Genomic DNA, 16,901 nt, shown 5'->3' on the forward strand with positions numbered 1-16,901 from the left:
AAACTGTGATAGGGTTTTGCAAACCAAGAGTCTTGCTCATTGTAGGGAGGCATTTATAGCGAAGAATTTAAGAATAGGGGTTCAGAGTAGGACGGACTGGGTTCAAAGGCCAGGTCCCCTTACTAACTAAAGGACCCTAGACAAATCACTCATTCTCTCAGGGTCTAAACGCCCTTATCCACGAAGCAGTACTGGATCCATGTGGCTATGAGCAGCTCACTGTAATAGCTGGCATTTACTCGGAGCTTTTGATACGGCAGGTACTGCTATAAGTACTTTACAAGTCCTATCTTATTTCATCTTCAAAGTAACCATAGGAGACAGTACTGCTTTTATTCTGATTTTACAGATGAGGAAACTGAGGCAAAATGAAGTTAATAAGTGCTGAAGCTGGGATACAAACCCAGACAGCCACAACCCAGAGCCTATGTTCTTAAAGAGAACTGCATAACATGCTTAGCACAATACAAAACAGAGAGAACTTAACACAGGGTACAGTTTGAAGGCTTTAAAAATGGCACAAGGACCCAACAACAACAGAAACCACAGCAGAGGCCCTCACTGCTCTGGTACAGCCTTGCTATTTCATTCTTCCTGCAAAGGTCATCTGCAGACAAGCTACCCCACAGTGACTTCATTCTCTGCTCACATTCATCTGCATTTCAGCCTCTTTCAGAAGCTGCTTCAGAGCTGAAGTCTAGTCAAGAACACATCTGAAGGAAGCACCTGATAGTCTTTATTTTCCTCAAGGATGCCCACCAAAATCTAGTCCTCAGCCACCACCAGCCAATCAAGGTCCCTCACAGGAGCCCTAAGGATCCTCATCTCCACACTTCGGCCCACATGGCCCCATCCATCCACTAAGACGTCCCTCCTTCCTTTAATTCAATGCCACCCAAACTGTGACACCAGATTCGTTCCTGACTTTCCATCAGAATGCTTTCTCCTGCTGACAATTTGTTACCCATTAACACAATGCATTTAAAATCTTGTCTTCTTTCCCAGAACAGAAGCTCAGCAAAGGTAGAAGCTGTGTTTTACCATCCCTGCAGCCCTCAAAGCATCTAGAAAAGCAGCCCCCTGACCTGCATGCCATGGGCATCAACTCCCAGATGACACATCACTTCAAAGATTACCTACAGCAATAGTCAGTCATCATTAGGAAAATAAGCACTTTTCCAGATGGGTAAGACCTGAATAAATATATGCTATTTCCAAGTAATAACCGACCCAGTGAAACCTGATATTAGCAGATACACCTCTTCATAGGAAATTGGCATGTACAGCCCTTTGGCAGCATTTACCTGCTTCTCCTTCCTCCTCACCCAAATTCAGCACGATAATGCAGATGTGCTTCCGCAGCTGGCGCGTGTTGGAGAACTTTCGACAGCACTTGCTGCACTCCAGGCTGCTCGGAGGCAGGCTGTTCCCTTCCTCCAGAGCCAGCGGGCTGTCCTCCGTTGGACTCACGATGTTTTCTGCCAGTTCCTCTTCCGTGCTGGGCTTCTTCGTGGACCCCTTAGGCCTGCCTCTCTTCCTCTTCATGACCAAAAACTCTACCGAGGAAACAAGAGGGCACAGTGGAGTCACGTGAGACAGCAGTGCAGGGCTCACGTTCACCTCCAAGTGTGAGGCTACGTTCGGGTTTCACATTTTATTAAAAATGAAAAATCTGAGATGATTCCAGAAATTAACAGCTGCAAACAATTATCTTTGGTGCTAATATTATTGCATCTGTGTACTAGTGGGTAAACAATTTTCTAATGTTCTGATTCAAGGCAATCGGTTTATCAGCATCTCTGTACATCCTTCTTCAACAATGCTGGGAGGATGTGAAGTTGTAGCTGTCAACCCCCTATTCACAAATCCTGCCCCTTGTGAAGCACTGTTTCCACTGAAATCCAGTTCTCAGAAACTGCTTAGGGACTTCTTTGCAAAGTGTTCTCAAAGGCTGCTGAGCTTGTCATGCCCTTAATGAGTTACACAACTATTCAGATTATTTCAAGGAGTCATAATTATTAGAGTCAAATTGTCCTGGCAAGAAAAAAAGTAATTACAATCTAAAGCCATAAATTATAGGACTAAGAACAATAACAATATTTTTACAGTTTCCTAGCAACCTAGTGATTTTCAATGGCATGATCACAGCTGCTTTAAGAGCAAGTTTAAAATCATTTTACAACTTGTATTTCCTCTCAATTAGTGTTAATTTTTAAGGCATTCATCTCTGGAATGAAGGTAGGAATTAAGAGGGGTGAGCAGGGCAGGGAGGAAAGCATTTCATCCGTTGTGTGAAGGTGAAGGGGTATGGTCTTCAAAGATGAGACTTGAGAGATGGCCCTGAGCAAGGCCAACCAGAGACCCAGCAGCCAACTAACATCTCCAATGCCAGCCATCTGTCTGGCAAAGGTGTGGCATTTCAGCAACCCTCTTTGAACTTGAGCATTAAGGCAGAGAAAGGAGTCCTAGATTCTCACAGCATCTTGGATACACACGCATCTGCAGAATCAGGGTGTCTCTCAGGTCCCTTCCTGCTCTCTCTGAAGCTATGGCTCTGCACAGTAAGACTCCAGCCACTTTATCTACTGCTACTACCATGAGGACAGGTTAAGTAAGTCAGTTGTGCTCACAAATCAGAGAGAGAGGCCACAGGAGCAGAGGGGAGCAGAGATAGGCAGGACAGTCTGGGGCAGAGTCTGCAAGGACACAATAGCCTGACCACAGGGAATCTGGACAAAGGAGCCTACCTCGGTATGGCGTTCCCAAGATCCTAGGGAGACCGGGCACAAATGAGGCAAGAGATTTACTGGGAAAGGAGGGCCCTTGCTGGAACAGAGCTTCAACTGAACTACAATGCCGCTGGTGAGTGGGTCCGCCTTGGCTGAAAGATCCAAACCAGAGCCCTGCACCAGGGCAGCCAGCGAGATTCCTGCCTTCACTCTATCTCTCTGGGGCATGGTGGGGAGGGGAGCACAAGGGATGACAAGGTACTTAATGATAGGAGGCAAACCAGATAAAACAAGGGACACAGGTCCTGGGAGCCTTCCCTAGATTTAAACAAGGAGAACAAAGGCTGTGTTTCCAGGAGAATCAGTCCGTGAGCACAGGAGAAGAGAGGGAAGAAATAGACGGTACAGAGTGAGAACAAATCATTTTCCTCAGACTCTTCAAAACTTTTCTCCTTATTATTCTTCACAACAATGTGTACTTGCACAACCTACTGAAGCAGCAATTAATATCAGAGAAGCAGAATTAACAGAGGCTATAAAACACCCACCTCGTGTCATGTCAGCGGAATTCCAGAAACAGGGTGCCTAACAGTTGACTGAAGTCTGTGGCCCAGATCTAACCCCAGTGACAGACTCTGCCATCCCGCAGACACAAGCCACTCCTCTGAAATGCTCTACCAGGATGCCGTTGTGTAGTGAAGAATTAACTTTACCCAAAGAGAAGTCTGGCCTTTGCCCTTGGCTACAAGGAGGTGATTTCAAAGCCCCCAGATGTCCCTCCTGATAGGAGCATCTTTGTTTGCCCAGGGACTTTGGCCACTAGACAAACAATGGGATTTATGATGGGGACTTGGGAAAATTAAAGGCATCGGTCAAAACCTACAGGAGAGACAGGGACTAAAAGGCAGCATGTGGGCAGTGTGTCGTGGGGTCCTAACAAAAACTTGGGATACCAAAGCTCCAGTGAGCTCCCCTGATTAGAAACACTCCCGAGTGCTGGCCTAAATTGAAGCTAGGAGAGAGGTAGCTTTGCTCAGGACTCCATGGAGGGACCAAAAGCTCCACATCAGGAACCTTCCTAGTCTGCGACTTTGCCCACATAACTCTCTTCCCTTAACTGGCTCTCTGATTTGCGTCCTTTGAGTATAATCAAATTATAATCATGAGGACAGGGCTTTCCTAAGTTCTGTGAGTTGTTCTAGCAAATTATCAAAGCTGAGAGAGGCCACAGGGAACTTCCAAATCTGTAGTAATAAGAAAGAAGAAAGGGTGGCCCAGGAGATCCCCCAAACTTGTGGCTGGTATCATGAGTCTTGGGCGGACTTGTTTGTGTTGAGGAGAACTGTGCCCTTGAGTTTGGCAAACTTACTGTAGCAGGTACCCAGTGTTCTCTCCACACAGACACAATGGAGCACACAGAGCCGCAGTGTTTGCACTCGCCCGAGCATAGCACAGAGCATGCGGTACAGCAGCCATCACGAGTTTCCCTTCCCCCAGACTGCAGACTCCTCGAAGGCAGAGTCCCTGTCCTGATTACTCTTTATCCTCCTCAGCACCTAACCTGGTGCCCTGCACGGCAGGCAGCCAGCAAATCTGGGTGAATTAAACTGATGAGCAATGCACAATTAATTCCACGGCAAGGAATAAATAAAATCGGCCTGAAAGCTTTGGAAAACCTCAAACACGATGGTGACAAAACTAATCTTCCAGCTTGCTGCATCCATAATTCAGAGCCTCAAGACCAATTAGCTAGCTAAAAATGAAATATTCATAAATGAACTTGAATAATTTAAGCTCTGAAAATGAGTTGCTGCTGTCAACTACCCACATTTTATGGCAGAGCTAAGAATCTTGGAACTGGGCAAGGAAAATCATGTAACCTCTAAATCAAAACATTTCAGTGGAGTTAGCCTTAATTCCTCTTCCTCCCTCTGAATTCCTTTAATTAATCTGTCACTGAACTCTATGGACTTTGCCCTAAAGATGTCTCTCCAGTAAATCCCCTCTCTGTTCACACAGCAATCTCACCACCCAGATGCCTGCACGTGGTGTCCAGATTCCAGCCTCCTGCTCTGGGCTTTCTCTGCCTCCATCCCTAATCTGTCATTCATTCACTCTAGAACCTTCCATCGTTCTGAATGACTTTGCCCACAACTCTCAGGCCTGGCCTTCTAGGTCTTTTAGCATGTGATCCAACCCTAACGTATTGACATACACACACCATACACACACAGAGTGCCTCCACCTCCTCCTTCCTCCCCCTTGACTGCTCAGGGCAATTTTCTAGACCTCTCCAAATATACACAGATAATCCCTGTCTCCTTTCACTTACCTGTACTATTCTTTCCACCTGTGACCACTTCCTTCATCACCAGTCAGACACGAAGCCCCAATTCAAATCCTGACATGTCAAGTCCAGTTAAGACCTCAGTGCCTCCTCCATGAGGCGTTCCCAGCTAAGTGAGCAGGATGACCATTCGCACAACTTGATTGGAATTGCAGTGTGAGCTACACACACGTGGGGTGTGTATGCGCCCATACCACTCCCTAAGTGTTTCTATCCTTCCCTACCTTTCATTACAAACCCTGAGGTCTGACCTGGCCTTTTAATTCTTGGGTCCCACAGGGTCTTGAACAGAGCTCGAGTAGATACAATTAATAAGTACACACTGATCCACTGTTTGATGATAGGAGAAGAAACATCTGGAGAAGAAACCATTTCCTGTATCCCAAGTATCCAACAGGAAGAAAGGGCTGAGCCGCAGTGCCTCTTAACCCTGCTCTAAATCCATAGTTTCGGGACAACTTCCTCTTTGTCAGAAAATCACCCTTGCAGATCCAAGGCCAAAAACTGGCAAGGGGCAGAGAATCAGCCAAAAGATCTCTAATTCAATCAAAACACAACATGAGCATTAATGCAAAAAATAGCCCAACATTATCAAAAATTTAATAACGTAAGCCCTTTATTTGTGCATCACTCAAGTTTGCACTTTCCCAGCTATCATCTCATTTTATCCTCATAAAAACCTTAAGAGATGGATGTAGCCAACAGAATGTCCTCAGTAGAAAAGAAACAAGCGGCACAACGGTTCAAGTGGCTTGGCACGTTTTCCAGGGCCGGCTGCTGAGCATGCAGAACTGGAATTGGGTTTCCTTATCCCCAGTCAAAAATGCTTCTACGGAATCATATACCCCTGAGGCACGGATAAGAAATGGTCAGCTGTAGACACATTAATAGAGACAATCTGTGCTCTGCAGAGAATGCTGGCTTGGAGCAGGACCTACCTGGGATCAAATCTCTCCTGAGCCTCAGTTTCCAATGTGAAAATAAACACAAAACTGTCTCTATTTTATAGAGTCACTACTGATAAAAGTAATCCATTACAATGCTGAGCACAGAACTCAGGAGGTAACTGATAAATGGCAACTGTTTAATATTATGGCCAGAGTCATTAAGATTCTGACTTAGAATATCTCTTTTAAGAAACTATGATCCTCCCAGCCGGTCCACAGTTAGATGATGTGATTCCTGATGTACATGCACTCTCGTTCATTCTGACTCAATATGCACTTTTTCCTTAAGTTCTTCATTTTAAAATAGCTCTCACACCAGGAAATCCAATGGAGAATTAAAGGCACACAAATTTTATTATGCCTAAAAGCCTGGATACGGCCAGTCTCCCAGAACCCACACAGGGCAGCTCAATCTAGTCACACCAACTCGAGAATTTCGGAAAATTCTGAAAGACTAACATTTTAAGGCCCTGACAGTCAATCTCTCTGACATTTACTTCCAAAGCTCAGGAAGCAATAGGGGGGACAATGAATTATTTATCATAAAGAAGGAACACAAGCCTTTTAGGTTTATGAGGAATGCAACATCCCCTTTGCAGGGACACACTTCACCCTGTTCCACAATCCCAGGCACCGGGGAGGCTGAAGTCATCTCAAGCCTGCTCCTTGTAGCTTTACCAGCCGTATCATGGAAATGCCATGTAACTAATAATTATTAAGCACATACATCTCAGGCACTATGCTAAGCACTTCACATGCATGTTCTCATTTAATCCCCAAGGGAGGCATTAGTATGATATCCATGATACAGTCGAGGTCACTGAGGCTTAAGGAGATTAACTAATTTGCTCCAAGGTCAGGGAATTAATAAATGGCAGGACCAGGACTTGAATCCAGACCTGTTCTCCTAAAAGTCAGTGAACTTCATACCCATGTCATAGCAAGTCCTTTGGACAGTTCAATTAATATCTAAGCATAGAAATGACACACTTTGACTTCTTCACTAAGTTCTGCAGGAAAAGGATGATAGTCTAATGCAGTGACAAGCTTCAGTGTCACCCAAAAGTACATGGATATAAGGAACAGGAGGGTATAACGTGTATCAGGCAGTCACGATAGACTAAGGCATCACTTACGAACATGCACTTGTCTCAGAACCTATGAAAAAGGCCAGTATCTTATCTCCCATTGACAGACGACAAAAGTCACAGCCTGGAGGGGCCATGCCACTTGCCTAAGCCCAGAGCAGAGCCTCAAGGCTGTGGTGCAGGCTGTGCCCTGTATAAGGGGGTGACTGGAGGCTCACCAGGGCCAAATTCCACTAGCCAAGCTATGTGCTCCAGCACCCGCTGCATCAGCCCTGAGAACGTTTTATGTTTGTTCACCCAGAAAGAGTTCCTGTTACTAACTCATCCCCCCAGAATGGGGGCACCTTTTGTAATCTGCACAAAGGTCCCTATGTGCCAGCCGAGGCCCCAGCAATCACGTGAAAGCTCCAGGAACGGAGCCTAAGTCCGGTTCCAAGACATGTGCCATTTCCACTACACCGTGCTGCTGACCAGGGCAGATTAGAGGGCTCAAAGTTCCTACAGGCACTCAGAATGACTTGATTTGTGGTAAATGCCCAGAAGAGACAACATACAGATTTAAACATAGATATCACCTGGGAAGTCTCCTTTGACACTCACATTAGAGGAAGTCTTAGCAGCCTGAACTTAACCGTGCAGAAGCACTCACCCTGCTGCACTGAAACTGCCTTTTTGCCTATTTGCCATTCACCAGCCAGGGGGCCACAGTCAACAGCCTGTGGGCCCCTCCTGCAGCCCCAGCACCTAGCACAGCACTCAGACATACAGCAGGCACACAACAAACAATTAATGACTAAAGAGGTGGAAACGGGGAGGGGAGAGGAAAGGAAAGGTAAGAAGAAGGGAAGAGTTTCTACAGAGGATCTGAAATGAGAGAGAAATTGGAAGAGCCAAAACAAGGCTCTCAGGAGACCCGTGTACATTCTTCCGCAACTGCCCTAGCCTCCATCAGGATAAATGAATGCATGCACATGCACACACACTCTCACACACACATGCTCACACACACCCATATACAAAATCATACACATGCACACTCACACACCTATCCATATACACAATCATACACACACACCCACACGCATAACCACACACTCACATGCACACTCACCCACATGCCCATGTACACAACTACATGCACATGTGCAGTCACAAATGTACCATATACACAATCTCATACACACATGTGCACTTACGCATGTGCCCACAATCACACACAGCACACTTACAAACATGCCCATCTTCACAATCACACACACAAGTACACTGATAATGCGTCCAGATAAGCAATCACACACATGCACACTCACATATGCCCCATATACAGTATCACACATATGCACATTCACACACCATCTAATACACAAGCACACACATGTGCACATTCAAACCTGCCTATATACACAATCACACACATGTACACACAAACACACCCATATACACATACATGTGCCCTCACAAGCACAGCCATATACACACATAGATATGATCACACACTCACATATGAGCACGCACACACACACACGAGAATGAGCTTGGTCCATTAGGAAATTTATTGTTGGATCATGGCCAGAAGTTTGATGAGGAAAAGAGGAGGAAAATTAAAGGTCTTTCTGCAGACCACTTCCTACATGAGCAAAAAAGATTAAAAGGCTATAAAATAAACCAGAGGATTTCAGTGCCTTCATGTTATAATGAGAGACTAAAACAATAAATCAATTACTACTCAGTTAAAGGTTTAATTAAACCATTTCAAGTATCTCTCAACTTAAAATGAATTGTGAAGGTTAAACCTGAATAAAAATCATTAGAGAGAAACTAAGCCTCTACAAGCCTCAAATTTTATGAACTTTCACAAAGAGAAAAAGACTTGAAGTTCATAATGACTTTTTAAAAAAAGGTTGTCATGTTAAGAGACTGAGTTTAACTAAGGAATTAATACTTTTTAAAATTAAACTACACTGACAAAAGTTGTTTAGTATACATAACAAAAAAAGAGAAAATGTATTCAAGAATAATTTAAGTGAAAAGCAAATTATATAATAAAGAAAAAATAATTTATAAAAGTAGGCTCAATAATAAGAATTTGATAATTCCTGGACTACACAATAACATGCAAATAACATCAAACCAGCTGGGCCTAAATCCCTTTCTCTCACTTACTAAATAGGTAATCTTGAGTATGTTATTTTAACTCCTCTGAGTCTCTAAGCCACATATTCCTCAATTATAAAATCTGGGCATCAGCCAGGAAATAGATGTGAACAACTCTATAAACCAACACATTCTAATACATATACTGAACATGCCACCTAGCAAGAGAAGAATGCAAAGTATTCTCAAGTGCACATGAAAAATTCCCCAAAACAGACCACATGTTAGGCCATAAGTCAAGTCTCTGTAAATTTAAAAGAACTGAAATCGTTCAAGTATGTGTAATTAAATTAGAAATAAAAAGAAAGAAATTTGGGAAATTCAAAAATTTATGAAAAATATGGTACTCTTAAATAGCCAATGGGCCAAAAAGGAAATCATAAGGGAAATTAGAAATACTTTGAGATGAACCAACAAAAACACAATATACCAAAACTTACAGGATGCAGCAGAAGCAGTTCTAAAAAGAAAGGTTATTGCCTACATTAGAAAAAAAGAAAAATCTCAACTAAACAACATAACTTTACAAGTCAAGGAATTAGAAAAAGAAGAATAAACTAAGCCCAACGGTAGCAGATGGAAGGAAACAATAGAGTGGAGCAGAAATAAACAAAACAGAAAAAGAATTTTAAAAATCAAAAAACTAAGAGCTTGCTTTTGAAAAGATAAACACAGTTGAAAAATCCTTAGACTAATCAAGAAAAAAAGAGGCCACAAATGAATTAAACTATGAATAAAAAAGGAAATATTATAAATGATACCACAGAAATACAAATGATCATAAGAGATTATATCAACAATTATATGCCAACCAACTAGATAATCGAGAAAAAAAAACTGATAAATCCCTAGAATCACACAACCTACCAAGACTAGATCATAAAGGAATAGAAAATCTGAATAAACCAATAACAAGTAAGAAGACTGAAACAGTAATCAAAATCTCCCAACAAAGAAAAGCCCAGGACCAGATGGTTTCACTGGTGAATTCTACCTAACACTTTAAAAAGAATTAATGCCAATCTTACTCAAGTGCTTTAAAAAAAAAATTAAAGAGGAGGGACTATCTCCCAACTCATTTTGTAAGGACAAAGTTAGACAGACACTATGAAAAAGAAAAAGAAAAGAAAAGTATAGGCCAATATTCCTGATAATGCAAAAATACTCAAGAAAAAAAAATACTAACAAACCAAATTCAATAGAATATTTAAAAAAATTACACACCCTGATAATGAGGGAGTTATCACTGAGATGCAAGGCTGGTTCAACATGTGCAAATAAGTAAATGTGATATATAATCTTTATAGAATTAAGGGAAAAAATCACATATGATCATCTCAATAAGTATGAAAAAAGGTTTGACAAAATTCAACAACCTTTCATGATAAAACCTCTCGAAAAATCAGATAACAAGGAATGTACCGCAACATAATAAGGGAATGTGCTTCAACAAGTGACAGACCCACAGTACTCAATGGCGAAAAGCTGAAAGCTCTCCTCTCAGATCCGGAATAAGACAAGGGTACCTACTCTCACCACTTATATTCATCCTGGCATTGGAAGTCCTAGCCGGAGTAATTAGATAAGAAAAAAATAGAAAGCACACAAAGTAAAAAGGAAAGAGTGGAACTGTCTCTGCTTGCAGATGACATAATCTTAGATATAGAAACCCCTAAAGATTCCATCCAAAAGCTGTTAGAATAAATGTATAAAGTTACAAGATACAAAATCAACATACAAAGATCTGTTGTGTTTCTATACAAAAACAACAATCTGAAAAAGAAAACAATCCCATTTACAATAGCATCAAAAAGAATACTTAGGAGTAAATGTAATCAAAGTGAAAGATCTGTATACTAAAAACTATCAATGAAAGAAATGGAAGATATCCCACGTTCATGGATCAGAAGAATTAATACTGTTAAAATGTCCATACTAACAAAAGCAACCTATAGATTCAATGCATCCTGGGAATCTAAGGTAAAGCATGGTGACTATAGTTAACAATACTGTATTGTATACTTAAAATTTGCTAAGACATATCTTAAATGTTTTCACCACACACATATAAAAATAATGGTAGCTATGTGAGGTAACAGATACATTAACTAACTTGATTGTGGTATCATTTCACTATATATATGCATAATAAATTATCACTGTAAACTTACACAATTTTGTCAAGTATACCTTAATAAAGGTGGAGAAAGAAAGAGAGAGAGAGAAGGATCTGAAAAGAAATATCTCACATCAATAGCTTACACTTTGCAACTTAAGGAAAAAAAAAAAAACAGAAGCAAACTAAATCCAATACAAGAAGGAAAGAAATAATAATGCCTAGAATGAAAAGAGATTAAATAAAATATAGAAAGCAAAGAGAAAATCAACAAAACCAATGTTTTTCAAAGATTAAGAAAATGACAAACCTTGAGCTAAACTTACCAAGAAAAAACAGCTAAGACTCAAATTGCTAAAATCATTAGTGAAAGGGAAAACATTACCATTTAACCTTACAAAAATCAAAATAATTATTAGAGAATATTATGAACAATTGTATGTCAACAAATTAGACAACCTAAACAAAATGGAAAATTCTGTAGAAAGACAAACTACTGAATGTAATTCAAAAATAGCAAATATGCATACACCTATAACAAGAGATTGAATCAGTAGAAAAATAAAGAGCCCAGGACTAAATAGTTTCACTGGTGAATTCTACCAAATGTTTAAAGAAGAATTAACATCAGTACTTAAAAATATTCCAAAAAATAGAAGAGGGAACACTTCTCAAGTCATGCTGTGAGGCTACTATTACCCTGAAACCAAAACCAAAGACATCAAAGACTCTAGACCAGTATCTCTTATGACTACAAATGCAAATATATTTAACAAAACACTAGGAAACTGAATCTAGCAGCACAGCAAAAAGTTTATGCAACATGACCAAATGAGATCTACCCCAAAAATACAAGACTGATTGCATCCTGGCAAGTAAAAATGTATCAATGTAATATATCATAGTAATATAACAAAGAGGAGAAAAACACATGGTCATCTCAACAGACTCAGAAAAAACACCTGACAAAATCCTACACCAGCTAATGATTTAAAAAATAAACAATACTCAACAATCTAAGAATAAAAGGAACTTCCTTAACCTGATGAAGAACATCTAACACACACACACCGCACCCCATCATACTTCATGGTAAAAGACTGGATACTTTCTTCCTAAGATCAGTAACAGAACAAGAATGTCCACTCATCATTTTTATTCAAAGCTGTAATGGAGTTTCTTGCCAGGGCAATTAGGCAAGAAAATAAAATACCTAGAATCCAGATTAGAAAGAAAAAAGCAGAATCACCTCTAGTCACAGATGACAAGATTATATGTATAGACTCCTGAGAAGTACACTAAAAAACTAATAAACATGTTTTTAAAGGATTTTTTAAAAACTAATAAAGTTCACAAGATCTAATAAACAAGTCCAGCAAAATTGCAGGATAAAATATCTATATTTAAATAACAGTTGTATTTATAAACTAGCAATAAACAACCTGAAAATAAAGTATGAAAACAGTTCCATTTATAGTAGCATCGAAAAAATAAAATACTTAGGAATTACAGTAACCAAGGAGGTATAAAACTTGTACATTGAAAAATACAACACATTGTTGAAAGAAATTAAACAAGACCTAAATAAATGGAAATGTATCCCATGTTCATGGATTGGAAGGTTTAATATTGTTAAGACGGGAATAGTCTCTGAATGCATCTTGATATGGCTTGGCTCTGGGTCTCCACCCAAATCTCACCTCAAATTGTAATCCCCATAATCTTGACTTGTCAAGGACAAGACCAGGTGGAGGTAGTTGGATCATGGGGTCAGTTTCCCCCATGCAGTTCTTATGATTGTGAGTTCTCATAAAATCTGATGGGTTTATAAGTATCTGGCATTTCCCCTTGCTTGCACTCACTCTGTCCTGCTGCCCTGTGAAAAAGGTGCCTGCTTCTCCTTTGCCTTCCACCATGACTGTAAGTTTCCTGAGGCCTCCTCAGCCATGCAGAACTGTGAGCCAATTAAACCTCTTTTCTTTATAAATTACCCAGTCTCGGGTATTTCTTCACAGCAGTGTGAGAATGAACTAATACAGATCTAACACAATCCTTATGAAAAATACAACTGACTTTTTTGAAGAAACAGACAAGCTGATCCTGAAATTCAAAGGGAATTGCAAAAGACCCTGAAAAGTCAAAACAATCTTCATAAAGAAGAACAAAGTTGGAAGATTCAAACTTCCCCATTTCAAAACTTACTACAAAGTTATAACCATCTAAACAGTATAGTATTGACGTTAAAAGAGACATATTGATCAATGAAATAAAATTAAAGATCCAGAATTAAACTCATACATTTATACTCAATTGATTTTTGACAAGGGTGCCAAAAGCAATCCCACTCCTTGGTATATATCCAAGAGAAATGAAAACAAATATTCATGCGAAAACTTGTAAACAAATGCTCACAGAAGCACAGAAGCTATTCAATAGCTTAAAAATGAAAACAACTCAAATGTCTACCAACAGAAGAATGGATAGACAATATGTAGCAGATACATGCAATGAAATATCACTTAGCCATAAAAAAGGAATGAAGTACTGATACATGCTACAATATGGATGAATCTTGAATGACTTGTTTAATGGGTGCAGAGTTATTTTTGGAGCAACGAAAATATTCTGGAATTAGGTAGTTGTAGAAGTCGTGCAATCTTGTAAACATAGTAAAACCATTGAATTTTATATTTTAAAATTGTTAAAACGGCAAATTTTATTTCATATGAATTTTATCGAAAAAAAGGTAAAAAAAAAGTAGTGACCTGAAAAATGGATCAGAAGTAAATACTCAGAATGCAGCACAAGATAAAAGCAAAGAAAACACAAAAGTAAGGGTAAAGGTATAGAGAAGAACTAGCAAACATTTAAGTCTCAGAAAGAAAGGCAGAAAAATAATGAAGCAGAAGCAATACCAAAAGGAAGAAGAATTTACACTTTTCTAAAACTTATAAAAATCATAAATCTATAGGTTTAAGAAGACCAACCAACATCAATGTAATAATTTATTCAATCCTTCCTGCCTAGATGCATCACAGTGAAACTTCAGCAAACCAAAAACAAAGAGACTGGGGAACAGTAATGCTTAAAATCAGCTTGACAGCTGACATCCTATCAACAACAATAAAAGCAAGGAGACAATGAAATAATATTTTCAATGTGCTAAAATGAAAAAAAAAGTCAACCTAAAATTCTATCCCCAGGAAAAATTATGTATTAAAAATAAAGACAATAGACTGGGTGCGGTGGTTCATGCTTGTAATCCCAGCACTTTGGGAGGCAGAGGCAGGCAGATCACTTGAGGTCAGGACTCCAAGACCAGCCTGGCCAACATGGCGAAATCCCATCTCTACTAAAAATACAAAAATTAGCCAGAAATCGCTTGAACCCAGGAGGTAGAGGTAGCAGTGAGCCAAGATCATGCCACTGCACTCCAGCCTGGGCAACTGAGCAAGACTCTGTCTCAAAATAATCATAATAACAATAAAGACAATAATTAAGATCACATCAGACAAACAATAACCAGGAGAGCTCATGATCAGCAGCTCCATTCAGATTTCTTTACAAAGAAATCTAAAGAGTATTCCATAGCGGAAAAATACTCATCCATGGATGGAGATGGAGTAGATGGAGATCCAAGGACTGAAGAGCCAGAGAGTAGTAAATATGTAGCTAAATCTAAATGAACACTTACTGTATAAAATAATCATTATCATGCATTGTGAGGTTTAAAATGAGGATATATAGATTCTCTAATGACAAGTGTTAACATTTTCTATACAAAGAGCTCCTAAAAATCAACAAATAGCAAACAAAAACATAGACAACTGATATAAATAGCAATTCACAGATGTGTAAAACATTAATGGTCAACCTCACTAGTTACCAGCAAAATGCAAATAAAAATAATATACCATTTTTTGTCTGTCAAACTGGCAAAAACTCTTTAAAGTAAGATAATACCCTTGGGTTGATGTGGATATGGAAAAACAGAAGATCCTAGATGCCAGTGAGAATAAATGGATAAAACCTTTCCAGAGAGCATTCTGATAAAACCTAGCAAACTTTTAAATTAAAATACCCTCTACACAAGCAATTCTCCTAGGAATATAGCCAATGTGAATACACAACGTACAATGATATTTGTGACATTTATTGTAACATTGTTTACAATAGCACAAGATTAGAGAGAAGATATATGTCACCAAAAAAGAAAAGAAAGGTTAAGCAAATTATGCATTATCCACAGAAGGAAATACCATACAAACATTGAAAAGAATTAGGACTACAAATAATAAGGTATTGTTTGCTAAAAAAGGAGGTCAGGTTTTTTGTTTTTTGTTTTGAAACAGGGTCTCACTCTATCACCGAGGCTGGAGTGCAGTGATGCAATCACAGCTGACTGCAGCCTCAACCTCCTGGCTCAGTCTCCCAAGTAGCTGGGACTACAGGTACATGCCACTGTATCTGGCCTTCTTTTCTTTTTCTTTTTTTGTGGTAGAGACAGGGCTCTATTATGTTGCCTAGACTGGTCTCAAACTCCTGGGCTCAAGTGATCCTCCTGCCTCAACCTCTTAAAATGCTGAGATTACAGGAGTGAGCCATCACTTAGAGCCAAAAAAGAACAGATCTTCTCACAACACACACACACACACACAAAAGTGAACTACATGGGGTGATAGATACATTAGTTAGCTTGGCTGTGGCTTCACAATGTATACATATATCAAAATATCATATATATACCATAAATACTTAACAATTTTTGTTTGTCAATTATACCTCAATAAAACTAAAAAAAAAAAAAAAAAAAAATTAGGAGACATGTTGATACTGAAATGAAGAAATATCCAGCACACACTGCTGACATTTTTTAAGGCTGCAGAACATATATTATGATCCCATTTTTGTTCCTTATGAATAACAAAGCAATAACAAACAGTGTATTTATGTTTACATATGCAGAGAAAAAGGTCTGGAAGTACATTTAATTGTTAGCAGCATTATTTCTAGAATTTGGAGGGCAGTTAAGAGAATGTGCTTTCCTCATTTTATATTGCTTTAATTTTCTTTTACAGCAAGATTTCAGGGCCAGGCGCAGTGACTCATGCCTGTAATTCTAGCACTTTGGGAGGCCGAAACAGGTGGATCACCTGAAGTCAGGAGTTCGAGACCAGCCCGGCCAACATGGCAAGCCTGTCTCTACCAAAAATACAAAAATTAGCTGGGCATAGTGGTGGGTGCCTGTAATCCTAGCTACTCGAGAGGCTGAGGCAGAAGAATCACTTGAACCCAGGAGATGGAGGTTGCAGTGAGCCAAGATCATGTCGCTGCACTCCAGCCCAGGTGACAAGAGCAAAACTCCATCTCAAAAAAAAAAAATTACTCTTATAATTGGGAGGAAAAAAGTACAAAGGAAAAGTGTGATTGCTTCGATGGGTTTACCCACATGGTGTATTCACCCAGGAGAAGCACCAAGGTCCGCCTGGAGGAGCTAAAGGAAGTTTACAAGTGCTGGGT

At 39.7% G+C, this 16,901-nt stretch overlaps 1 protein-coding gene across 4 annotated transcripts in view; it reads right to left on the reverse strand.

Annotated features, from left to right (window-relative positions):
• ZFAT (zinc finger and AT-hook domain containing) overlaps nt 1–16,901 on the reverse strand; it is a 257,157-nt gene that overhangs the window by 194,361 nt on the left and 45,895 nt on the right. For 2 of the 4 annotated variants that reach the window (XM_021675915.2, XM_021675914.2), the window contains exon 3: nt 1,305–1,556. The exons of 1 other annotated variant lie outside the window; for it this stretch is intronic. In XM_021675915.2, the coding sequence (XP_021531590.2) occupies nt 1,305–1,556 (252 nt within the window). Of the gene's footprint in view, nt 1–1,304; nt 1,557–3,277; nt 3,378–16,901 lie in introns of those variants that run through there. One more of the 4 variants, XM_021675916.2, reaches the window with a different exon arrangement.

This window comes from Aotus nancymaae, unplaced genomic scaffold (assembly GCF_030222135.1).
Source record: "Aotus nancymaae isolate 86718 unplaced genomic scaffold, 86718_ANA_hifiasm-v0.15.2.pri h1tg000036l, whole genome shotgun sequence".
NCBI classification, from domain to species: domain Eukaryota; kingdom Metazoa; phylum Chordata; class Mammalia; order Primates; family Aotidae; genus Aotus; species Aotus nancymaae.